The sequence below is a fragment of the Ruditapes philippinarum genome, unplaced genomic scaffold, assembly GCF_026571515.1.
Source record: "Ruditapes philippinarum isolate M1 unplaced genomic scaffold, ASM2657151v2 ctg1169_1_1_1_1, whole genome shotgun sequence".
Lineage (NCBI taxonomy): Eukaryota > Metazoa > Mollusca > Bivalvia > Venerida > Veneridae > Ruditapes > Ruditapes philippinarum.
In genome coordinates, this window is record NW_026859164.1 from 1 (window position 1) to 26917 (window position 26917).

General features: G+C 32.9%; 2 protein-coding genes across 2 annotated transcripts; both read right to left on the minus strand.

The window, feature by feature from the left end:
* Nucleotides 1–50: 50 nt before the first annotated feature.
* On the minus strand, nt 51–2401 carry LOC132755504 (uncharacterized; the record flags this gene model as incomplete). The annotated part of the gene is made up of 3 exons (XM_060746384.1): nt 2194–2401; nt 572–760; nt 51–117 (listed from the first exon to the last, which is right to left on the minus strand). Coding segments are annotated over exons 1-3 (464 nt in total), but the record flags the coding sequence as incomplete, so codon positions are not given.
* Nucleotides 2402–11158: 8757 nt separating this feature from the next.
* Nucleotides 11159–25637, minus strand: LOC132755497 (lipoamide acyltransferase component of branched-chain alpha-keto acid dehydrogenase complex, mitochondrial-like). The gene is made up of 11 exons (XM_060746376.1): nt 25527–25637; nt 24733–24823; nt 23770–23845; nt 22999–23186; nt 22475–22614; nt 21704–21803; nt 20352–20656; nt 19943–20020; nt 17499–17690; nt 16347–16418; nt 11159–12867 (listed from the first exon to the last, which is right to left on the minus strand). Exons 1-11 carry the CDS (start codon nt 25578–25580, stop codon nt 12700–12702), a joined length of 1464 nt encoding a protein of 487 aa, XP_060602359.1. The 5' UTR covers nt 25581–25637; the 3' UTR covers nt 11159–12699.
* Between the last annotated feature and the right edge of the window lie 1280 nt (nt 25638–26917).

A 26917-nucleotide genomic window follows, 5' to 3' on the forward strand; every position in this document is an offset into this window, starting at 1 on the left:
AAATTTTTTCTGCAAATAGTATTTTACAAATGAGTATAGTAATAACTTACGTTTTGTTTGGTGATCTCCCAGTTACAAGTCGTGCTGTTACACATTTTACCAACCAAAAGCTTGAAACTGAAATAAGGGTAACATATATCAATACAATTTAGCATTTATATAAAGTTTTTATAGTGCATGTATATTGACATAGTTTTACAGCTAATGTATTCCAACCACAAATTCCAAATATAGATATGAAATAGTCAGAGAATGCTGGTGATGGTGTCTCCAACTTTAATATGAAAATATTTCATCATTCAATTGAGTAAAAAAGAAACAGGTTTGTAATTTTATTTCATTTAAATGATTTAAATAATTCGTAAATAAGTGCAAATTTTAAAACTATAATTATTACGAAATATACTAACAATTCATTGCTACACCCCTTTGTGGCATCGAATTTTAGTTATGTAGAAAATTCGACGATGAAATTTTCTATTTAAGAAACAAACGCGTTTGTTTTACTGTCTAGAAAAGGCTACAAAGGCCGTTTCTCTTGTAGACCATTGGGTCAGTAACTTTCGCATACAAAAAATCTTTATATTCTGGTTATTTGAGAAAAACGAAGAGATCAACTTTTGTTGTAACTTACATTCCATCATTGCATATGGCCAGTTTTCGTAATCAATTTCTGGAATGTCGACATCAGGAACTTCATCTGGGGAAGACGGGTAGGTCTCTGTGGGAGTGGGCTCCTCGGTCGTTACTTCACGAGACCCTAGAAGTTGGTAATTAAATATAGTAAACAAGTTCGATACATTCACAATTCCTTTATAATGCAATATATGTTATTGATTTAATAGATCATTTATTTCTAAACATACATACCGGTAAACAAAACGTACATTTTAAATAGGATGTTTGTTTAATTTATTGTAAAATCGGAATATATTTCACAGAGCGAGAACCAAAATGTATATTTCACGAGTGGCGTAGCCACGCGTCAAATATAAAATTTTGGTGTTCACAAGATGAACTATAAATCGATCTTGCACTAAACTAAAACTTATAAAAAAATTATATTGCAAAAGAAAATCCAAATTCTAAAAAAAGCGCCGCCAAATAATACAACTTTTGAACGTCATTAAGTTGTTTCCAGTAATGTGCACGCTGGTATGTCACTAAAACAACGTAACGGGATTATCAAAACGGTGTACATATCAGTTTTATATTTCACTGATATATTTCTATAAACTAACAAAAAGCATGTAATAAATAGGCAAACTTCCGAAGGTTCTCGGTATTATATGCTTGGAATAGTGATATCTAAATACGATTTTTTTCTCGTACTTTTACCATTTTCTTCATGTATAGTGCGGAATAATCAAAACTTCGGTTCTTATAGCATTATAGTGACCACCCATTTGGCCTTAAACTGGTCTAGTATATCGCCAGATTAGAACATGATGCACCAGTATGTGTATGATGCACTAATTGGTGTATTGTACGATGCACCAAATGGTGTACCAGACTATCTTTCAAATCTTTGAAGAACCATTATTTTGTTAATATAGCAGTGTGAATTGTGGCACCTGCACTAATTATAGATAATATTCATAGAAATATCCTGAAAAACTAATATATTGATGTAAACACTGGCAAAAGTTACAATTTTTCAGTGGATGAAAACATTAAAATCTCCTGAAGTTCATTTAGATCAGAAGTCGTGTTTATTCTTTGTCAATAAAACAGACAATTACCAATGTTATGTGCCAAAACATGATTATAAATAAATTATTTACAGAAACGTATTTATTAAATTTTTTATTCACCGATCGGTGTATGATTAAATACATCAATTTATGTATTATGTACCAATTTGTGCATCATGCACTTATCTGGCGATATACTAGACCTGTTAAACATTAAGCACATCTAAACGTTCGGCTTTGTCCCGGTGGACTGATCGGTCATTATAATGCTACGTGACTCACTTAGTGTCGTGTATTATTTCCATCAAACGAAATTTTTCAGAACACGTGAATTAACTGCATATAACCACAAAGACCGAGTGATGAAAATGTATTAGAATAATTATCTAAAAGTCTATCTATCGAGAAACAGTACAACGTCCAGCTATAGTTTTATGTCCGTACCAAAAGTATCCATAATGTATTACAAAAGAAAAGAACAGAAAGAATCTTCACTTACCTGGAGGAAAACGGCGTCGTTGAAAATCCGTACTGCGGCTATCAACAACGCACAAGAAGACCATGCACAAAGGAATGAAAACTTGAAGCTGCATTATTTCCTCTAATGTCGTCTGTCCAAGAAGAATAGTGAAGATGTTACTGCATGTGCCAGTATTTATACCCGTTGTTAAACAAGATGAGGCCCGAACGAAGAAAATTGTTAGCATTTCTTACCTGGGTCGTGACATTGTTTCAGTATATATGTAAAATATTACAAAATTACATTGACTACATTTTTAATTTGTACAATACAAAGAGTGACTTCATATAGCAAGTACAATGCAGACATTATATTGAAGGTTAACAGACTCAAATTGAACAATATCAGTAATATTGTCTTAATGTTAGTATCGTGATACCATTTCGTGATACAGTCAGTGTTGTTTGTACAGTGTGGAGCCCGTAAAAAGTCGCCGAAACATTCAATTCGAGAAGTTACAACCTGGTTATTGAAGGTCGTTCAGCATTGCATTACTGTTGTATTTGTGTTTATCTTGTTCGGTGGTTTCAACCTAAACAACTAAAATACTGTATAGGGTTATATTGCCTGCCTTATTTCTCCCTTCTTCTTTTGACAGCTAGTCTTTGATACGCAAAAACACGCCTTTTTAACTTGGAGACCGTACAATTATTCCTTATAGCATATAGCTAATAACTCATGTTAATATTTAAGCTGGTGCTATGGGCATGGGTGGTAGTTTGCACTTTGCAGTACCGTCCATGAACATGCTCAACTAAACCGAGACTACAACATTTTCAATAATTTTTCAGCTTTGAAATTTATTTGGGATTCTATTTTCTCTGTTTTATAAATAAGGTTAATACGAAAAACCAAATTGAACGAACGCATTATCTAGTAACTCTGAATATTTTGTCATAAATAACACAATAAAGCTGTTGATTCACGTGAATATTTATCTAAAATAAATAATTGTTACAGAAATAGCATTGGTGATATAGTGTTAGAATATTTCTATTTAACTTTTGCTTAACATTTTAAAATGTCAAAGCAAGAATATAGTTTTTAAACTAATATATGTTCATTGTATATAGCACAAAGTGATTATAGCTCCGTCTTTGCCCCCGGAGGAGCGCGGGAGTAGCGGGGGAAATGTCGTTTTACTTTCTGTCCATGTAAAGTGATTGTTTCACATTTCGGAGAAAGATGACCAATTCAGGTTCAAAAACGAATTAGGCAAGGCTTGAACAATATTTCCTTATACACGTATTCTCAATTTAAATGCTATTACAACCAGGATAGCCCTGTATATATCTATATTGCTTTCGACATTTCAGTAACACCCAATGCCATTTTTAGGAACTGTCTATTTTATCAAATGTTGTGTTGAAAAGTATTCTATAAATGGGGAAAATATGGGGTTTTAAAGTTGGTGAATGGGCCAAAATATTTGCCTCTAATAGGCCTTATTATAGTCAATGTTGTGCTTTTAAATCTGAATTGACGATCCCATTAAGAATTGGGTATTTACCAATAGCGTAAAATTTCACAATCCAATAACAAACACATAATAAATTTGATTTAATAACGAAATAATCGGGAGGGCCTCTCTTGAAAAGTCAATGTATAATGAAGCACGAAATTCTCGTGCAAATTGAAATACATGATATTTAACCATCACATGTACATATCTATGGAAGATTAACTCTGTAAATACGAGTACTACATTGTACAAATTGCCTACGCTAACTTCAATACATTTGTGACGATATAAATGAGCATGTATTCATGTAATATAGTAAATAAAATAAAGATTTATTTGTATGTATAAACAACGTTACGGAATGCGCAACTCATGTGATAAAATTGAAGACGAAAAATGGATAACATGCAGATATAAAAAATATATCAGAGAGGTTGTGTCGTTATGAGCACGTTTTATTTCATTATGTTTATAGATCATAATGTTTTAACATTCAATTAGCACTCTCTTCAGATCACGTATAATAATAATAATAATAATAATAATTTTATTGAACAAAAGGCAAATGCCTGTGAGTACATATATACATACATATAATACAAGTTTGTTTTTTTTTTTACAAAATAATCAGTGGCGGTCCAATTCTATATAAATCAGCATAAATGTATATGATCGTAAAAAATATCAATCATCACTGCATGCAATCATTATCAGTTTGCAAACTATAAGAGGCGATTGGTGAAACAACAGTATCATAAATGCTTTTATGTAAATCTTCTCAAATTTTCAAACAGTTATACACCTATTATAGTCAACGTCAATAAGATTTTGAAAAATACAATGAATATTAAACATGAGAATTAAAAAACTTCGCACACGCACGCACCCACACATACACACACACACACACACACGCACGCACACACACACACATGCACACGTATACAAAAATATTATTAATACATCAAAATAGAGTCTTCCACAAGAGAAAAATGTAAAAATATATTTTGTGGAGAAAAGTGACTCACATTTAATATAAAACTATGCTACGGCGTTCCATTGCTTTAAATAAGTATATGGCAAGATTTGTATTTATTTGTTTTTGGTCGCTGGAAAGAAGTTCAACAAACTTTGGAATATTCGGTCTTTTTCGAAAAATATTGTTTTATATATCTAATTCTTAAATCTTTATATAATTCGCATTCTAAAGAAAATGAAATTCGTCTTCTTAGTGTGTTACATAAGATACATTTGCGTTCATTTTCTTGGAATCGGATGCGGTTTATGCCATCTGCCGGTTTCTATATACAATCTGTGTGACGATAAACGAAATCTTTGTTAAAGCAGCTCGGTATTTATTGATATTAATTTGTTCTATGTATTTGAAAAACCGAAAGTAGCGAAAAGTTTATATTGTCGGCCCTGGGTGAAGCTTCAACTTCAGACATCCAGGTTTGAATAAAATTATCTTCAAAGTCTTCGCTTGATTTCTGCCTATAAAAATGTTTTCATTTCCTATTTCTTGAAATATCCATGCATAATTTAAGCCTAAATTTTCAAGAATTGTTTCTTACAGATGTTGCCCAATTAGTAATTTCATTTGTTTTGTTCAATATCTTCAAGCATCAAATTGTATGTTTGTTTAATCAGTTTCACGTTATCGCATTTAATTATTTTTAACCAGAATTTTAAAAAACTTGTATTATTCTTTGTTGTTTTAAAGGCATTCTACCTAAATCGCCGTATACAAAATTAGTCTGGGTTTTTGTAATTTTACCCCTAAAATATTTTTCAAAAAATGTGTATGTATATTTTCTATTTTATCAGCTTTATTCATGCCCCATATTTCACATCCATAACATAACATCGGTTTAATTAACTTGTCAAACAATTCAATTTTATGTTTTATATCTATATAAGTAAATTTCTGTAAGTATTGTTTCATTTTGAAAATAGCTTTTAATGCTTGACCTGACAATGCATCATATGTGTGTTCAAAAGACCCCCCACAAGAAAAAAACTATACTAAGATATGTAAATTTATTCACTATTTCAATTTCAGACTCATTATACATAACCCTAATATTTCTTGGTAATCGTCCACCCTTTCTGAAAATCATCACTTTTGTTTTATTAATATTTACGGTAAGTTTCCAACGTTCACAATAATCTTTTAAAATATCCATGCCTTTTTGTAAATCATCTAAACTTTCGGCTATTATCACAATATCGTCTGCGTATAAAAGAAGAAAAAGTTTTAAAAAACCGGTATCTATGCCTTTAAATCCTTCACGTAAAAGAGTATCTTCAATATCGTTTACATAAATAGAAAAAAGAAAGGGAGATAAGCAATCACCTTGACGGACACCCAACGAACATAAAAAGCTTTCACTCAAAGTGTTGTTTTGAGTTTTCACCCTAGACTTAACATTTTGATACATAGATCTTAAAACAGTAAGAATCTTTCCTCGGACACCAATATGAATCAGCTTTAACCAAATATTCTCTCGCACTAGTAAGTCAAAAGCTTTGGTAAAATCTACAAAACATACGTATATTTTCTTATTTTGATTTTAAATATGATTAATTAATCCATGTAAAATAAAAACGTTGTCAATTGTGCCCATATGTGACCTAAAGCCTGCCTGTGATTCAATATACACATGATATTTTTCCGCCCATTTATTTAATCTATTATTAATAACTCTGGTAAAAAGTTTACCCATAGTACTCAAAAGAGTTATTCCCCTGTAATTCTCTGGTAAATTAGGGTCCCCCTTTTTAAAAAGCGGAATAATAAAACCTTCCGACCATACAGAAGGAAAATGACCAGTGTTCAGTAACTTATTGAATAACGCTAGTATGTACGAGACAAAATAATCGATACCGTATTTAAAAAATTCATTTATGTAAAGATCTGGTCCTCCAGATCTATCATTTCGCAATTCCTTACAAGCTTTGATGATTTCATATCGTTTCTCAAATTTATTTTTTCCATGTTTTATAATATGCTTTGTATGGAACACCTTTTCTGCTTTCTTATATCTATATTCTTATTATCTTTTGCTTATTACGTTATATATGTGCATTGGACGTTTTGTGAAAAAAAATTATTGAGTTATTCATATTATCTTTTGTGACATGCCAACTTTATATGCGCGTTGCGTTATAGGAAAAAAATATTTGGTTATTTCTATTAATTTGTTGGGTCATGCCAACTTTATTGCGGTATGTGACTAGAACAATGCGTTTCACTTCCGGTGTCATGTATAAACTTCACTATGTCATGTATATCATTGAAACTCTTGAAACTCTTGTATATCATTGAGACTATCATTTATATTGTAAAAGTAACCTAATGAAAATATTAATTTGTGTATGTAAAAAACAATTGACTTAGTTCACTGTCGATATGCAACCACTGTGTTAAAGGATTGAGGAATCAGAATTACAGCCACGGTTTGTCCCTGCGTAATCGTAAGTCGACCAAGCTGGTTCAAATTCCTGGCGTCTGTTCATCTCTTGGCTAGCTACAGCAGGTGAGGTGGTTTTGGCCGCTGGTGTTGCTTTAAAAGATTTAATTGTTCAAAGAACACCTCACTACACGACCTAGGTAGCAACTTCTAGGAGACCTGACTATATTATCTGAAATCAGAACAATTCCCTGAACTCTGCTGTTTGAAACCACATCTCTAATCATATACATAAAGAAATGTTATAGCATGCATTTCACAAAATAAGTATAAGAAAGGTTATATATATTTCTTAAATATTTTAAAATTAATTATTTTAAAATAATAATTTTCTTAAAAGAATTAATATATACAATTCTTATCAGGTTGTTAGCATCTTTCTAAGGTAGGTTTATATAATCAGATAGCAGAATTGGATTTTTTTTTTCATTTTTAACAATTCTTAACAGTTCTATTTTATGAATAATGGATAAAACATGAACAATTAACATTGAAAACAATGAACAGATTTCTTTCAACTAGAAAGTGTTGCTTACCTGAAATCAGAACACCGCCCTGAACTCCGATGCTTGCAAGGGTGTTGCTTTATTTAAACGATCTATCGGAATGTTGTTGTGCCGTTTTACCTTATATGGGAGGCTGTATGTAATGCTTAACCAATGACCAGAAGCAACGTGCTAATGTATTATGTATATGAGCCGCGTCACGACAAAACCAACATAATGGGTTTGCGACCAGCATGGATCCAGACCAGCCTGCGCATCCGCAGAGAAAGTAACAATAGCATGATGTCCACTTCTTTGTGAAACAGATAGAAAAGCAGGGGTTTTTTTTAATTTTCATGTCATTTTGTTCAGTCCAATATGAAAGTGAGTAACAAATGCATTTCATACACGTAATTTCACATTTGTAGAACCAGACATTTTAACTATGTTATAATGTATTAAATAAATGTTTGCTTGATTTTCGCATTCCCTTAAACAATATTCAAATACAATATACAATACTTATGAAAATATCAAAGCAGGAGTAATTGGTATCAATACCTTAATAACCTTAATTGTGACAGTGTTTTCTTATCATGTAAATCTTGGCCTCAAGCGGCATTGGTTAGAAAGCCAAGGTAAAGGGAGATGGCCATCACAAGAAATTAGGAATCATGCCGCCAGCACTAGGTGTTTTGTTGTTCCAACTGGAAGTAAGGTTAGTGTATATCCTGAACTGAAATAGAGAATATCTACATCACTCTCAGAAAGATGCCTAATGTTTGATCTAAATATAACACAACGCAGGTGTTACGTTTTAATGAAAATCATTCTTAAACATTCTTAAACACTATTTAAATCCTAAACGCGAAATAAATATATCAAGTTATATGTGTAAAACAGTTCTATTTCAAACTATACAAAACACAGAGCCAAGTTTGTGGATTAAGAACAATTTATTCAGATGCTTAACAAACTGCTTATTGGAATTATGCTGTTGTGTAGAGAAAGAAGTCGACATTTCATTATACGAGATAACAATTTGATGGCAGGACAATTTACAGCGGAGACAAAACAACAACGTTTGACAAACTTAACTGATTTTATTCAGAGTGATGTGCAAGCATTAAAAACAAAGTAATATTGATGATCTTGGACTGAGAATTTAAATTACTAGTAAATTGAATGAAATGCCACAAAGAGCATGCAGTTTCATCAATACTTATAGTATGAGTAGATGTTTTATAGCTACACAGTTTTTTTAACCTTGCAAACAGAGTAAGTACAAATGTCTTTATGATTTTGAGAGAGTTGCATTACACAAACGTAAAAACAATGAAACAACATATAGTGAGACTAATGACGTACCGTGAAAATAAAAGTTTCAGGTTTTTTTGCACTTTTTCTCTTTACCATATATGGATCTACCCTGGCATCAGCAAGTATAGGCTTTAACAAGCAAATATCACTTCAGGCATTTGTTTGGCTACTAGATGGTTTGGACTCGGACAACTCCTCTTGCAGACTTAAACTGGCTTCTGTGTTCTACAGTTCAGGAGATATGCAGAAAGCTGAGCTGCTGCTTAGACTCTCTGAAAGATACTATAACTCTTATCCTAATCAACCTGTCTGTACCTGTTGTATGCAGGATACATTCTTACGTGAAGAGTTCGTGGATGAATGCTATGAACAAAATGAATATTGTATTAGACGGATTACATCATTTTGTGTCAGTTTTACAAGGCATGAGATCAACTGTGTTCCTCATGAACTAAAATATGAAATGTTCAGATCTACACAATATCATAGGACTTTAGAAGAAGAAGCAGAAACATGTTGGATGGACTGGGCTGTAATTGATTCTCTGCCTTTCTTGTACTTTCTACAGTATAAGATCTACGGCCATCTACGAAAATATCAAGATAAACAACAGGCACTCAGTAAACTCATAAGAACCACAGAAACACACAAAAACCTTAAACATTTAAAATTAATTCGGATTAATTTCAATAAATCACATTTTAATGCCATAAAACACAATATGGGTGTTTTTGACTCTTTTCATTGCCGTGCTGGCAATTGTGTAAACACTCGACAATTGAAATTAAATCATGTTGCAAAAATAAAGAAAAAGCTGTTCTAAATCAATGGGCAACAGTAGGGACCGAACCATATATCAGGCAATCACCCAACCGAATGCGCTATTGCGAATGTGACGACGATCTATACATTCTATACATAAAGTTAGTATGATTCTACAAAACTTTAGTTATATAATCCATATTAATTATCGTAAACTACACGGACAGAATCGAAGTGGGATCGAATATTTAAATGAGTGCTATAATGTATTCATAATTGACAGGCCAATAAATTCATAAATGTGATTATTTTACATTGTTAGCGAATGTTTAGAAGTGCTTGTCCCTAAACAAGGGGGGCCGTCAAAGTCAAAAAGCGTTGATCAAAGATCATTTGCTAAAAGTAATTCCTAAAATGAAGTAGATTATTTGGGTCACATTCAAGGTCACCCAAAGGTCAATTTTGAATTTTACAAGCAATTCAATTTCATTGGTCACCAATGTGATCAAATTGAAAGTACACAAAATATTTAAAATTGTACCTCATTTTGAGGGCCATACTTAAAAATTCTGAAGGAGGTCAATATTTTTTGTTCAATGTGAAGACAAACTTTCATATACGATTTAATTTGCTTGTAAGATACAAAGGTACAGTGGAAATAAAGTTTTGGAACTTTTGTTTCATACATGACAAGTCTATTTAATTGACCAAATGTTGTCATTAATAGAACTTTTGCAAAGGACCACAAGGCAATACTACATGACAAATGAGCCGCGTCACGACAAAACCAACATAATGGGTTTGCGACCAGCATGGATCCAGACCAGCCTGCGCATCCGCGCAGTCTTATCAGGATCCATGCTGTTCGCTTACAAATCCTATAGCAAGTAGAGAAAGCATAGATCCTGATCAGACTGCGCGAATGCGCAGGCCAGTCTGGATCCATGCCGGTCGCAAACGCATTATGTTGGTTTTGTCATGACGCGACTCAAATATCTTAGGTGTAGGTAACGTACTTTTACACAGTCAAGTAGATACTAGTAAATATGTTTTCCTGTATAATTCCAAGTAAACTGACCAAAAGATTTTATTTTGAGTCAATATTTAGCTCCTGTGACCATGTGCTTCAGACCTGAACAATTTATTATTAAGTTTTGTAGCAAGGGTCAAATAAGCTACCCTATTTAAATCACATCCTGCGTTATGTTTAAAGTATGTTGAGCTTACACATCATCTAGTTAAAAATATTCTTTAGATATTCGAGAGATACAATACAGTCATGATGTCTATTTCAGCACAATTCCAGTTAAACTTACACTCCTTTATCTTTATCAAATGTAACATATTGGTTATCAGTGGACCACCATACTACTGTAGCCGTTCAATTTCCTTAATGTGATAGTCTTCACAACTACTTCATTAGAATCAAAAGTAAGAACATCATTTCATGATTTTTATTTCATTTGGTATTATGAGATTCTATATTACAAAATCATGCATCAATAAATATTTCAAACAAACTCAAACAATGCATAACAAATTGCTGATAATGCACCAGTTAATTGACACCATCGCCACACCATCATCGGCAAGTAGCGTGAACTTTGACATTTCGACTTTCCAATCCCTGATAAATCCCAATCTAACAGAGATATTCAGATGGTTAAATTCCAGCAAAATCCCCTGTCACTGAAACATACATGCGGCCAGTTTGGCGCCGAAACAAAATCATCGCATTAATATAGCAACTTGGGACAAACGAGAGGTCAAAAGCCTGCTCCATCTCACTTTGTGTGCACTTACCCAGTGGTGGGTTGGCCATGATTACAATAACTGGTGCATAAAACAATGTTTTAAATCAAGCTTTATACCTGTCCTATCAATGAGTTCATTTAAATTTAGAACTCTTAAGACCATGGAAAAATTACATTCTAATGTTATGAGACACAAATGGTAAATAGAAACGGTGTATTGTTATGTGAAATATAACTGAATATTAATGTGCAACATAACTGAATCGTACATTGTATTATGTGAAAAGTACCGTTTACTGTGTTATGTGAAAATTAACCAATTTGACATAGTCATAAACATGTATTTTACAGAAAATACCCTGCGTTTTGGGTAATCAAAAAAATACATTTACACTAATTATTGAAAATGATAAAGAGGCTGATCATGGCCCTGGAAAATTCTTAAGTTATCCATTGCTAGAATTGGTCATAATTTCTTCAATTTAGAAGTAGGTTGCTGATTCACATTTTAAGGTAATCCAAGGTCAAATTTTCATTTCCCAAACAAGTGGTTAAGTTGGGAAGAGTGAAAGTAAAAGGGATAAAATTGGTCATACATAAATGAACCTGATGTCCAAATTGAGGACCAAAGCTGGAAAATTCTAATGCACCTATTTCAAGGAATGCAATAATTTTACACAATCAAAAAAAATACAAGTATATTATTGTGTATCTGAAGACCATAGCCTTAAAATGTATAACTACACTCACTACACTGAAAAATTTTTTTTTTAGCTTTTGCTATTTACACAACAAGTCTATGTTACATAAAACAATAAAAAATTCACAGATGTAAACCTTCTGACTGAAAAGAATGTAAAAAATCAAAAAAAGAATGAGGTAAAAATAAAGATATCAGTGTTTATGAACATCACCTTACGCAAACAACAATTAACAAAGAAAAACCCATGTGTATGCAAGTGTGTTATTTTAAAATAATGAAAGCTCTTTTAATCATCTTGAAATTGTTCTAAAGTAAAAGTTCTGATTATGTTCTATACAAATAGTCACAAAGCCTAAACAATCATTTCACAACACGCTAATTTCATTTAAATACATACAGTAAGTCATAAATCTTATCAATTAATTAAAAACAACCCATTAATGTTAGTTGTTTTGCTTGGTTTGGTTTTGTTGGTCTAAATTTCCAAATTATTCACTTCACACTTTTTTAACACTTAAATTTAGTTTCATTTCATATCAAGTATAAGTGTTTTTGGATTCTCCAGATATGATTTCCAGAGATTCGAGAATCTCGCCATAGTGGCGCCCTCTATCACACGATGATCGGCAGACCAGCTGACTTGCATAATGTGTCGTTTAACCACAGTGTCGTTCTCGTCAAATCTTGGTAAAGCCTGAAAACCATGTGTCGAACAATTAAGATAACAAAAATAATCAGAAATAAATAAACAGTTACCTGTTGGCCCTCACACTTACCTTTCAATTTCATGATGTGGAATAATTCATTGACAAATAATAGCCTCAAATTACATCATATATAGCCATAAAAATTCAGAGCAAAAACAAAACTCATTTCACTTTAAACCATGCTATTTAATGACATAAAAATCATTCACAAATAAATACTTTGAAACAATAGAAGTGAGATAACAAGAGGGCCATGATGGCCCTGAAGTCGCTCACCTGTATATAGGCCCACAGAGCGAGGCCAGTTTAAACCCCAGGGCTTTTATTTGAACAAAATTGGTGGACACCCATTAGAAGATGTTTCATGCTAAACATCTAAGGTCTAGCTTGTTGAGTTTTTAAAAAAAAGATTTTTAAATTTTTACTATACACATATAGTTAAAAGCAATGACATCCCTAGGGTGGGGCCAGTTTTGACTCCAGGGCTTTTATTTGAACAAACTTTGAAGACACTCACTAGAAGGTGTTTCATGCTTAATATCTAAACTCTAGCTATTTGTTTTTATTCAAAGAAGATTTTTGAGTTTTTGCTATACACATATAAGGAAAATTAATGTCTCCCCGGGGCAGGGCCAATTTTGACACTAGGGCTTTTATTTGAACAAACTTTGAAGACACTAACTGGAAGATGTTTCATGCTTAATATCTAAACTCTAGCTATTTGGGTTTTTTCAAAGAAGATTTTTTTAAAAAGCTTTTGCAATACACATATAAGGAAAATCAATGACCCCCGGGACAGGGCCAATTTTAATCCCAGGGCTCTTATTTGAACAAATTTGGTAGACACCCATTAGAACATCTTTCATGCTAAGTATCTTAGCTCTAGCTCTTTGGGTTCTCTAAAAGAAGTTTTTTTAAGTTTTTACTATATGCATATAGGGAAAATCAATGACCCCCTGGGGCGGGGCCAATTTTGACCCAAGGGCTTTTATTTGAACAAACTTGATAGACACTCATTAGAACATCTTTCATGCAAAGTATCTTAACTCTAGCTCTTTGGGTTCTTTAAAAGAAGATTTTATAAGTTTTTACTATATGCATATAGGGAAAATCAATGACCCCCTGGGGCGGGGCCAATTTTGACCCCAGGGCTTATATTTGAACAAACTTGGTAGACACCCATTAGAAGATGTTTCATGCTAAATATCTTAGCTCTAGCTCTTTGGGTTCTTTAAAAGAAGATATTTTAAGTTTTTTCTATCGGTTGCCATGGCAACAAGAGTTCTGCATGGAATTAAATTCTTTGAACAATTTTTAAAGGTGACCACCAAAGGAACATTCCTGTGAAGTTTGGATGAAATTGGCTCAGCAGTTTATGAGGAGATGTCATTTAAAGTAAAAGTTTACGGACGCCGGACGGACGCCGGATGAAAAGCGATCATAAAAGCTCACCCTGTCACTTTGTGACAGGTGAGCTAAAAATGCAATGTGCAACTTCTGATGAAATATTCATCTTACATCTTAGCTTGCAGAAAAAGTACATACATTTGTACTATTTATTAAAATTTGCATTCATATCATAATGAATAAGTTCGTATCAACTTGAAAAATCTAGCAACTACAGTAGAACTTTGATAAGTTAAAGTTGAAGGGACTTGCATAAAAACTTTGACACATCCGGGCTTTGACTATGAATTGGTTTCATATCTAGATTTTCATAACATTGAGAAAATCGATAAATTGATGCTTGACACATTGAAGTTCTACTGTAGTTATCAGGTCATGGTTTTTGCACACATTTTCTATTTCTAGCTCAGCTTATCAAACGTTGTCAAAGGTTTAACTATGCAAACAAACTTGACTACTAGTAATAAACAAGAGCACCGCTAGACGGAGCATTATATGCCCGAAAGTGATTTTTTTTTTTTAGTAAAGATGAAACATTTGTAAGACATGGGAATTAAATAAAGTATTACCTCCTACATCCTCCTTTGAAAGTTCAATATTGTTCAAAACTGTTTTCAAATCTAAGGTAATAGTAACCTTGACCTTGTGACCCCAAAATCAATAGGGGTCTTCTACACAATATGGACAATCATACTATGAAGTTTAAACACAGTGGGTCAAATGAAACTTTAGTTATGTTCAGAAAACTGTTTTCAGTTTTAAGGTAATAGTGACCTTGACCTTTGACCTTGTGACCCCAAAATCAATAGGGCTCTTCTACCAAATATGGACAATCATCCTATGAAGTTTGAATATTGTGGGCCAAATGGAACTTAAGTTATGCTCAAGAAACTGTTTTCAATTTCTAAGTAATAGTGACCTTGACCTTTGACCTTGTGACCCCAAAATCAAAAGGGGTCTTCTACCAATATGGACAATCATCCCAGTGTTGCATCTAGGCCACGTGGCCGCGTGATTTGTGCATTTTTTATGCAGATCGCGCATTTTTATGAATTCAACGCGCGCCAAGTCGCGCATCTGACGATTTTTTAACTTAATTCAGTTTATCTTCATCGAATCTTGAAAGCTTCAGCCATGTTTGTTTTCACTCGTGGTAATGACTAAAATACGTACTAAATCGCGTGTAGCAGCCGACTGGGTCATCTTGTGTGTGTTTTGTAGTATTCGTCAATATTTTTATTTTTTCTACTTTCGTTTTTGAGCGGACGATAGCTGTCAAAAATGCCTGAACGTAAAATAAATGAATTCTTTTCGATAAGTCATAGTGTAAGGTAAATGTATGTCCCCCACATTTTTTTCAAATCCCCCACATTTTTCAGTCGAGTGGGGGACAATCCCCCATAATTTTGAAATTCTAGATGCAACACTGTCATCCAATGAAGTTTGAACACTATGGGCCAAATGGAACTTAAGTTATGCTCTGGAAACTGTTTTCAGTTTTAAGGTCATAGTGACCTTGACCTTTGACCTTGTGACCCCAAAATCAATAGGGGTCTTCTACCTAATATGGACAATCATCCTATGAAGTTTGAACACTGTGGGCCAAATGGAACTTAAGTTATGCTCCGGAAACTGTTTTCAGTTTTAAGGTCATAGTGACCTTGACCTTTGACCTTGTGACCCCAAAATCAATAGGGGTCTTCTTCCCAATATGGACAATCATCCTATGAATTTTGAATATTGTGGGCCAAATGGAACTTAAGTTATGCTCCGGAAACCAAATTGCTAACGGACAGACGGACGGACAGACGGACGGCCGTACCAATTTTTCAGGTTTATGAGCTATTTCTATTGTTCTTTTCTTTTGTTTCCTTGTGGGCTAACTATTGTTTCCTTATGAGCTAACTATTATTTACGGAATGAAGTCCTTTGTTCTCTTTTGTCCCAATGTACCGTTAGTTAGCTCATATACCTAAAATGTTTGTGCGGATGGACAGACGGACGGACACCAGGGGGTATAACATAATATGCCCGAAATTAAAAAGACTAAAATACTAACCTGTATTTTACCCAAAGCACCAATAGCTACTTGGGGAGGGAGTATCACAGGTCGTGCATAGGTTCCACCAATCTAAACAAAAAAAGGTGATTACATTAAAAATTTAATGAGTTACCATGAAAATATTCATACCGATAAATATAATTCCTTTTTAAAGTTTACTACATGTATTAAGCGTCTTTGATCTACTTCCACATCAGACAAAAATCTTGTAAAATGTACATGGATTTTATAAAGGTTCCCTGACAGATAGTTCCTAAGAAGTTTTCAAAATCTACAATGAGGTTTTGGAGAATATGTTTAAAAATAATGAAAACGACATGGATGGATGACAAATGATACACTCTTGCATATCAGACTGGTGATTTGTTAAATTTAACCATGACGGAAATTTCATGGAAGGTGCAAACCGAAGTGTCATATGTTCCAGAATGAAGTGTGTTTTTGATGTCACTTTGCCGATATTAATGAAGTTATGAATTCATACGCTACTGTAAGCAGTTACAGTTACAATAGTTACAAAGGAAATGACATATGTTTTCTTTCTTTCTTTTTTTTATTGGGTTTTATGTTGCACCAACACAGTATAGGTCATAAGGCGAGTTTCAAGCTTTACTGGTGGAGGAAGACATCAGGAGACCTTTCATGAGTTATTTCAGATACAAACAATTTGCTGAGTAGAACTGCTGACGTTCCGTTAGCTTACTGGATAGCTTTCACAAATGAAAGAATCCAAAGCCCCTAATGGGAGTCGAACCCACAGGGGTGAGGAACAAGTCATTATGTTATGTTATCATAAGGTTTGGAAGTCATCGACCTTAACCATGCAACCACAATTGCCCCTGACGTGTTTCTATTACAAATTAATGCATTAAGGTAAACTTTATAAAATATGGTAGAACATGAAAGAAATGAAAGGTGTTTTACTGTTATCCTCTGAGCACAAGTGACTATTATGCCATCAATGATAGCCAAATCATAAACAATATACTCATCACCTTAGTGCAGTTGCAGGTTAAGTCCTTCTAAATTTAATAGGAGTTACTGCACTCAGGTGTCTACCTCATTAAACTTTGTGATATTTTTTTGTATAAAATAAGCTCAAATTCCTTTATTTATCTTTTGATGGTTGGCTAAGAAATGTAAACTTACTGATCCTATATTTGAAAGAGAAAATGTTCCACCAGACAGGTCATCAGTACCAAGTTTACCCTTTATACCAAGATCTCTCAGTCGGAGTAGCTCTGCTGCAATCTCAAAAATGCTCAATGATTGTACATCCTTGATACATGGTACCATAAGCTCATTTCTTATATCCATTGCTATGCCTATATTGTGAGAAGCCTGAAATCATTAAAAAAACAATCAATAACACATGTAGAGAGCATGCCTGTACATGAGTAATTTAACTACATCTACGCAATTACTTAAAATTTTACACAGGTATTCTGCGTCTACCTGTTATACAAGTGACTTAAGGATTTTGCAATTTTAGACCCATCTTTGATGAAATTATTATGTACTTTTTTCAGCGCAACTAAAATTTCTTTGAAATAATTTTTGAAATGACATCATCAAATCATGATGTAAAAAAGACCAGGCACCTGTGTAGAGACACCAAAGTTCTTTTCTCCTGTCATAAGTAGTTTTCTTTGATATCCAAATACCTTTAAATGGGTTTTAGGTACATCATTTAAACATTCCCTTTTGAGATGTTCATGAAGATTGCAGACAACACAACAAAAACGAAGTATAAAAGTTTTAGAATGCTAGATTATACTGTCCTGAATTTTATACAAAATCATACAGTCCTGAATTTTTATACTAGATCATACTGTCCTGAACTTTATACTAGATCATACAGTCCTGAATTTTATACTAGATCATACTGTCCTGAACTTTATACTAGATCATACTGTCCTGAACTTTATACTAGATCATACCATCCTGAATTTTATACTAGATCATACAGTCCTGAATTTTATACTAGATCATACTGTCCTGAACTTTATACAAGATCATACTGTCCTGAATTGTATACTGAATTTTATACTAAATCATACAGTCCTGAATTTTATACTAGATCATACAGTCCTGAATTTTATACTAGATCATACTGTCCTGAACTTTATACTAGATCATACTGTCCTGAATTTTATACTAAATCATACTGTCCTGAACTTTATACTAGATCATACAGTCCTGAATTTTATACTAGATCATACTGTCCTGAACTTTATACTAGATCATACTGTCCTGAACTTTATACTAGATCATACTGTCCTGAACTTTATACTAGATCATACTGTCCTGAACTTTATACTAGATCATACTGTCCTGAACTTTATACTAGATCATACTGTCCTGAACTTTATACTAGATCATACTGTCCTGAACTTTATACTAGATCATACAGTCCTGAATTTTTATCTAGATCATACTGTCCTGAACTTTATACTAGATCATACTGTCCTGAATTTTATACTAAATCATACAGTCCTGAATTTTATACTAGATCTTATTTAATTTTACCCATGAAATATGGTGCTATATCAGTCAAATATATTTCATATTTTTTAAAAATAAATATGAAATATAAATATGAAAGTGGGCGGAGTCAAAAATCATATTTATTTTAAGGGACTTTTTTCACCGTTTAGTTTGAAAAATCTGATAAATACTAAACAACTTTTTCTTGAATATTGTTTTGAAAACTATCTAGCATGATAGAAAATGGTCTAACTAAGAAAATTAATCCGAACACCAATATCTTTAATTCAGTAATTAACGCTGTACAGACGTTTAAAGAGTTGTTTACATGATGTCACAATGTAGCGCCAAACAGCGCGTGCTTACGCATAAATTACTGCGCTCTGTACAATTGCAGTTGGTAGCAAGCAAGGGGATTCGTTTCCATTCTCTTTGATAATAAAATTAAATAAAAAAGGTTATTTTTTCGTTTTTTTGTGAAATATGGAATATATTTTCACTCAACATCATAAAATGCAACATATTTTCACTCGCCGTACCGGCTCGTGAAAATATGTGGCATTTTATAATGTTTTGTGAAAATATATTCCATATTTCACGCAAACGAAAAAATATCCTCTTAATACTGTCCTGAACTTTATACTAGATCATACTGTCCTGAACTTTATACTAGATCATACTGTCCTGAACTTTATACTAGATCATACTGTCCTGAACTTTATACTAGATCATACTGTCCTGAATTTTATACTCGATCATACTGTCCTGAACTTTATACTAGATCATACTGTCCTGAATTTTATAAAGATTGCATAGTTGTTAGCTCTGGGCATGGTAGCTTCTTAGGAGAAGTTTTATATAGAGTATATTAAATATTTTTGCTTTTTGAAGTCTATTGTTTGTTCCTTACACATATTAATGCCTCAGACTGAAACCCTATATACCATAGAGGTATTACCTCTGGAAATGGACATTAAAGAATCATTCCTGTAATGTTTCAAATGGATTTGTGGAAATTGCTTTTTAAAAGAAATTGCAGATTATTAATTATGTAAGAATATAATATTCCATCAAATAAACTCAGGTGTACTTTAAACAGAACATACCTTATATGTTATATTTTCACATTTTTCATCAACACTTGAGTTCAGGATCGGATATTGGATTAATGCCATAGATGCTGCCTGCAAAAAGAAATATATTTTTAATAACATGCCATTAAATTAAAATTTATACCAAATTTACTGTAAAAAAACAACACATTTTTTGTTCTGTACTTACTTCTTTTTTTCAATTTGAGAAATATATTAAATTTGATAAAATTAACAAATAACCATTGTATATGAACAGTATAAATGTGAGTTCAAAACGTCACAATATATGCAAATATCTCACGCTATGGAGTCTGATGTATGAAAATTTAATTCTGAGAACAATTAACTGCCAAACTGTTTCAGATATCTGGATGAGTTGACAATAATAAATCTAATTAGAAATAAAATCTGGAGTAAATACCTTTATAAAAACCGGCATGTAAGAAAACTTCAGACCTCTTTTGGCCATCTCTCCACCCACATCTTGTTTAAATTTCACTAATGATGTCATATCAATTTCATCGTAATAACCAAAGTGCGGTATAGCTTGTGCAGCGGTCATTGTTTTCACCATAGCTTTACGTATACCCTTAATTGCCTCAGTATGGTCCTTACCAAGCACGGACAGGGGCCGGTATGTTACATCAATTTCGGGAATTTCAGCTGGTGCTCTTTCCGGTACCCGTTTTATTTCTGGTTTGACCTCAACTTTAATGTCTTTTGATGCTAAGTTGTATAATAAAAGAAAGAATAAATATTAATTTCATCTAAAATGAAGTTTTTATCAAAGTTTGAAACAGAAAAAATACATATTTCGTATAAAATTATGCCCAAAAGGCATAAAGTAGCTTTATTGCATGACAACTCTTGTTTCCATGTAATTTACCATTATGTATTTCTGTATATTACTCAGAAATAATACAACATTGACACACACAAAAGCATGCACAAAACATCATGTGATCAAATGAATCTGGCAAGAGGCTCCCTTTATAACAATGTCATGATCTTTTGTAATTAAATTTTTTTACTACTGTCCAAGTGCATTGTTTAATATTGCATTGTATGATAATTACTGTTTTTTTTGCCAAGGATTCAAAAAGAATCCTAAATACATTAAGCAAGGACTTGTGCACAACATCCAGAAATCCTCCAGAGAAGGACAGTAAAGCACAAAACACATGAGTGAAAATAAGAAAGGGTGAGCAGTGGCCATTTATCTTTTTGAGTTTTTTTTTTATGACAACAAACATGGTATAGGTAATATGACAACTTTTAAGCTTTACTGGTGGAGGCAGACCTCAGGTGCCCCTCAGGCACTAACTGGCACTTGAGTAGAACCACCAACATTCCATAAGCTAGCTGAATAGCTTCCTCACAACATGAAAGAATCCAAAGTCTCTGGCGGGCAAAGCACTTTTTCTGAGATCACAGCTTTATTTTATTTGTTTCATTTGTTGGATTTTAAGTCACACACTGTAAAAAGTTTTTTTATGGTGACTTGCCAACTTGTCTGCTGTGGGGGGGGGGGGGGGAGGACACCTTAGGTGCCCCTTCATGCATAATTTCAGATAAAAGCAGACACCTTAGAACCACTGATAACTTTCGTTAGCCAGCTGTATAGCTTCCCCATATGAACGAATCCATAAAGTCCCTGACAGGATTTGGAACCAAAGGCAAAGCTGTGAGGGGCAAGTGATTTGAAACCAGTCACCTTAACCTATTGGCCACTAAGGCCCTGATAAGTTATTTTAAGATTATTGAAAAGTTTACGTTTAGGAGCTGCAGTCTGTTTTCCATCTAAGAATCTTACAATGTCCTCCTTCAATATTCTACCATCTCTACCTGTTCCAACAACATCACTTAATCGTATCTGTAAATATATACAATGAAAAGTGTTGTACTCAACAAGAGAGCCTGAAAAGGTCAAAGGCTGTTGGTCTACACAACATACATTTATGAACCAGAAATGCGTCAACTATTCATATTAAGTACAATGATTATATAAAATTTTCCATGAAAGTTCAACGACAGTTTCTTTCCTCCTTGAATGCCAGTGGCAGTTATACCAATGCCATGTAAACATCAGAGAAGTCTGTTCATACTTGATTCTGCTGACTACTTTTTTAGAGCAAAAATAAAAGTGGATTATAAAAAGTACATGGAGGTATAAAACTCCTTTTTTCGCTACTTTTTATGATAAAGAATTTCACATTTCTTCAGATGAGAAGCATCTAAGATGCTCTAAAATCATTATCTCAACATTATAAAACTCATGTTTACCCTTTCTAAAGAAGAAAATAATTATTTATTTCTGAGGCATAATGTGCCTTTAACTTGCAGACTGACAAATAAGTTTTAATTAATACAGTTTAACCCTCATACAGTTAAATCTGACAAAGGCAGTGGAAAGTGTTGCTCAAGGGATTAATGGCTTGATTCTCGGAGGGAAGTTGTTCAAATTTAATCTGTCTGATGAGCTTCAGATAAGGGAAATCCATTTGAATTACATGCGTGTAAATAAATTAATTAATACAAATGTACCTTATTTTCCATTGCTATTTTTCTGACAGAGGGTGTGGCCAATACCTTATGACCTTTTACCCTCTGCATCATGGACGAATCACTGTCACTAGATGAAGAGGAGGAGGAGCTATCATCCTCAAATTTATCAACCTTCACATCTAAAAATAGAAAGCAAAATAAATATGTGTAACATTTGCTAGTCTTTTAAGTCTTTTAATGTAACAGAGGACATTTTTTTTTTCATTTCAAAAAGAATAGTTGAATTTATTCTAAAAGAAAACCATTTTAAAGAAAAGAATTTTGTAAGAAGAGTAAGTGATCGCAACCCTCTGGGCTTTATAATTTGTGCATGCGTGGAGTCACCCGCGGATATCTATAAAGCTTAAAAATGCAAGCTGGATAGTATTCTAAAATGACATGACTCAACCTCTCTGGCAAGATTCAAACTAAATAAGACAAGTGCGAGTGTTCTGAGTCAGCAACCTTTACCACTAACTCGGCCTTGAAGCCTCACCTCATAAAAGTTGATATGAAATAGTTACCTGAAGAGGCAGCCGCATTTGTTTCTATCTCTACAAGTGGTTTTCCAACGAGGGCAATATCATCTATATTGTAGCAAAGTTTCTTCACAACTCCGTCAAATCTACTGGTGATAGTAACAGAGGCTTTGTCACTCTGTACCTCACATAGACTGTCAAACTGACTGACTGTGTCACCCTCATTCACGTACCTAAAAACAGAATCAAAACTTGAGACTGTAGACCAGTCCAACATAAATAAATTTGGGCAGAGCATCTCAGATATAAAAAACAGCACTCAATCTTGAAAGATAATATACTGCATGCTTACTATTAATTAAAAACTTTAAGTGACATTATGCGCGTTTTCTGCACTGTAAAGTTGAGCTGAAGTAGATATATATTTAAATAAATTGACTTTTATAATTGTGTCTGAAAAGCAAGTGATGATCAAAAAAATCATTTAGGATAAATTATCAAATCTGTTTAAAAAGACTGTCCCACTCCCTTTTTAAAAACTGAACCATAAAAAAATGTTCAAAAGATAAATATTTATAAACATTTCTTGAGTCACTGAGTAACTGATTATACAATCATCTAAAGTAAATTATGTAAACTTAAAGCAACAGTTGCAAAATTTGTAAACACTCTTACTTTTACCTGTACACCCAACACTTGGATGAGCATAATGTCACTTAAATACTATAAAATAATAATAGATAAATGTTTGAAATATAAATAATACATAAATTATTTAATATATTAATCATATAAAAGCATATACATTGTATTTACCATTCTTTAATCTGGACCTCTCTGATACCTTCACCTATATCTGACAGATTAAATTGAACCAGTTCATTCAGGCATGCTGTAAACAGATAAGTAAGGTATCTTCGTTAACTTCAAGATACACTTGGTACATTGTGCATCAAAATACAGTCACAGCAATGTTTTCTAATAGCAGACATCAAAATATTTAAAACATTCAAACACCACTAATTATAAATAATCATTCAAATTTAGTAGCTCATAAAGCTGCTTCAACTGATGTGAAATAAAGATATATTTCATAAAAATGTGAAGATAAACACATGAAACATCTATTCGCAGCAAAAATAAACACAACAAGATTGAATGCTTATCATTGCCTAAATCAGTGTTTAATATTCAAATCAGTGATTTGATGTTCATTCTTGATAATCTGCAGGCAAGATAAAAACAGTGCTCAGCTGTTGATAGGACAGCATGCTCTTCCCCCCCCCCCCCCAAGTCCTTCATAGTAAAACAAGACCCTAGAAAATGTAGAATCTTCAAAGTTCATAAAGGGCCAGAATTCTATTAAAATCTGTTAGAGGTATGGATCTTACACAGTGAGCTCCTATAATATCATGCTCTCAAATAAGTGTGTGAAGTTTCATTTCACTCCCTTCTGTAGTTTTAGAGATACTAACTTGCACGCAAAAACTTAGCCTAAGTGTGAATTTGACACCTGGATGAGTACAATACATGTAGCTCCCTATTATTCCAATAGCAGAGCTAAAAACTGTAAGAAGCAGATATAGTACCTTCAAGTCCAGGCAATCTCCTGGATTAGAGTTAGAACCCTATGTATATTTCAGAAGTAAAACTTGACGTATATAATACACTACAGAGAACAGAATAAACCATACATGTATAATTAAGTACTCCTGGTTTAGACCCCGGGGAATATTCCAGGATATACTAGCCCAAGTTCAGATGAAAATGTTTACTTACCAGAAACATGAATATTCTGTACACTTTGACAATGAGTCGCAGGTCTTTCTAAAAGGTTTCTTTTAAAAACCAAGGAGGCAGTGGGTTTATTCTGTAATATAAATAAGTTTGAGTTTGGTTTTTTAACTACAGAACTATCAGTGGTTCTGTTTCGGCACAAGACCTGTTCAGACTCATTCAATATCATTTTTTCCAGGAAACCAGCAATTCATAAGAAAATGACTTGTCAAAAGATGGTTTGAGACACACTGCATTATATGATCAACAAAAAATTCAAATGTCAGAAATATTTCAATGAAAACAGCATTGATAAACCGGAACTGTTCCTGTATCAGAACTGCTTACTTGACTGTAGTTCAAAGAAAGAATAACATGACTATGTCTATTTTCCAGTAAGAATACTGGATGAAATACATTATGATACAAAATTAGTAACTTTGATGAAATAATGTTTTAAAACCTGGCATAGTCATGAGTATTTTGGAATTTGGCAGGGATTTCACAATCTTAGTAATAGGAATTACACCAAGGCACTGTTTGTCCTTGGGGGAGGCAAATGACTGGCACATATTTATGTTGTAAATTTATCGTATTCTGTTAAAGCTTAGCTATGTAAGTCATCATGTATATGTACCCCTCCCACAACATTCACATTACAATTTAAATGACCTTTTAAATTTGGTGAAAATTATAGATTTACTCTGCATGTCATCGTTAAACGTGGTTTGCAAAATTTAATAGACTGTCAACAGATAATTTTGCAATCATAAAATAAAGTAAACAATAATTCAGACCTGATGTATTTTAGCAAAACGTAGCCAATTTTTAGTAATCCTTCTAGCTGCCATTTTATAGACTGGTTCCAGATGCCCTGGATAATTTCCATGAACCGTACTAGATCCGTATTGCTACACAATGATTTTTTTATCGTTTATCGTTTTATAAAAAGCCGCCACTTTGAAAAGCAATGTTTTAAAGTGTTTAACCCTAATGGGACTGTTTATGTTAACTTATTATAACTTAGTCAGAATATGTATACCATTTTCCTTACTACTTTTTTATATACAGAATATTACATTTTTTTTCAACAAAACTCACAATTAAAATTTTGTTTTAGCCATTTTTATAATATAATTGAGCTGATAAACACCAAAAAATATTACTAAAAAACACATTTTCCTTATATGTTTTTAGTCAAAGATTGAAAGAAATCATAGAAGTGAAGAGAATTTTCTTACAACTGAATTTTGTTGAAAGAAGTATTCTTGTATTGTAAAACTTAATGTTGAAAAGAAAATCAATACCAACTTTTTATTGAACATATAAAAAAAATATTACATGTTGTGTCAATTTTTTCTACCCGACCACCTAGTGTTTCATACAATTTCCTTTTTCTGAAACCATCCTAGTTAATGTGCCCAATATTATCATTTATTAAAGCGTGTTTTAAGTATTGATATTTTCTATTGTTCAGTTTGTGTATGCATACCATATGCTTTGACCATTTCTTGCTAATGCTTCTGGGTTAGAAATTAGATAGGGGTCACTGAAATATGGCCCTTTCGGTATCTTTGAGCTAAATAAATGTATGTTTGGTTGATATGGTAAAAAAATATTTATTTATAAATATATTGCTATTGTTTGTGTTAGAATTAATGACGAAAGGAAACTTTTGAAGTATCTAAAGTTAAAATAAGTCTCCCCCAGTATTCTTTATCATTGTGGTCAGAATACTCTTAGGGTCACTTAAACTGGTCCTTCGAATTCAACGATATGCGGAGTTTTACAGCGAGCAACTGACAATTCATTTCACTTTTTACAATTCGCATTTATGTGCAAATAACAACTTTCTAGCCTAAAATCTGTTATTGTATAATTAGTCAAACTGGTCAATTTTAGTAATAGTGGACATACACTTAACAACGTTTCTTCAATCAATTGGTCATCCCTCTAAATTCATTTGTTTTAGAAAGTCTTAGATATGTCATCTTGTATTCTCTTGTTCTGGGTGTAATCTTTTATGTACTTACACTTCAGAAACAAAACATTAAAACATATAAAATGCCTAAAATATTAGTACAGGTACGTAGCTGAGCCGCTGGAAATGCTGGCCGTTAGAATATCTCTTTGCACCTTTATATATCACTTATATTTTAGCTTAGAGGAAAATTTTAACTAGACCTAT

Coding starts and splice junctions, on each gene's coding strand:
- LOC132755497 (XM_060746376.1), bottom strand. CDS start 25,580: ATGGCAGCTAGAAGGATTACTAAAAATTGGCTACGTTTTGCTAAAATA. Junction 23,846..24,732: donor ACAGAATATTCATGTTTCTG/GTAAGTAAACAT, acceptor ATCTGTTTACAG/CATGCCTGAATGAACTGGTT. Junction 20,657..21,703: donor ACAGACTGCAGCTCCTAAAC/GTAAACTTTTCA, acceptor TATACAACTTAG/CATCAAAAGACATTAAAGTT.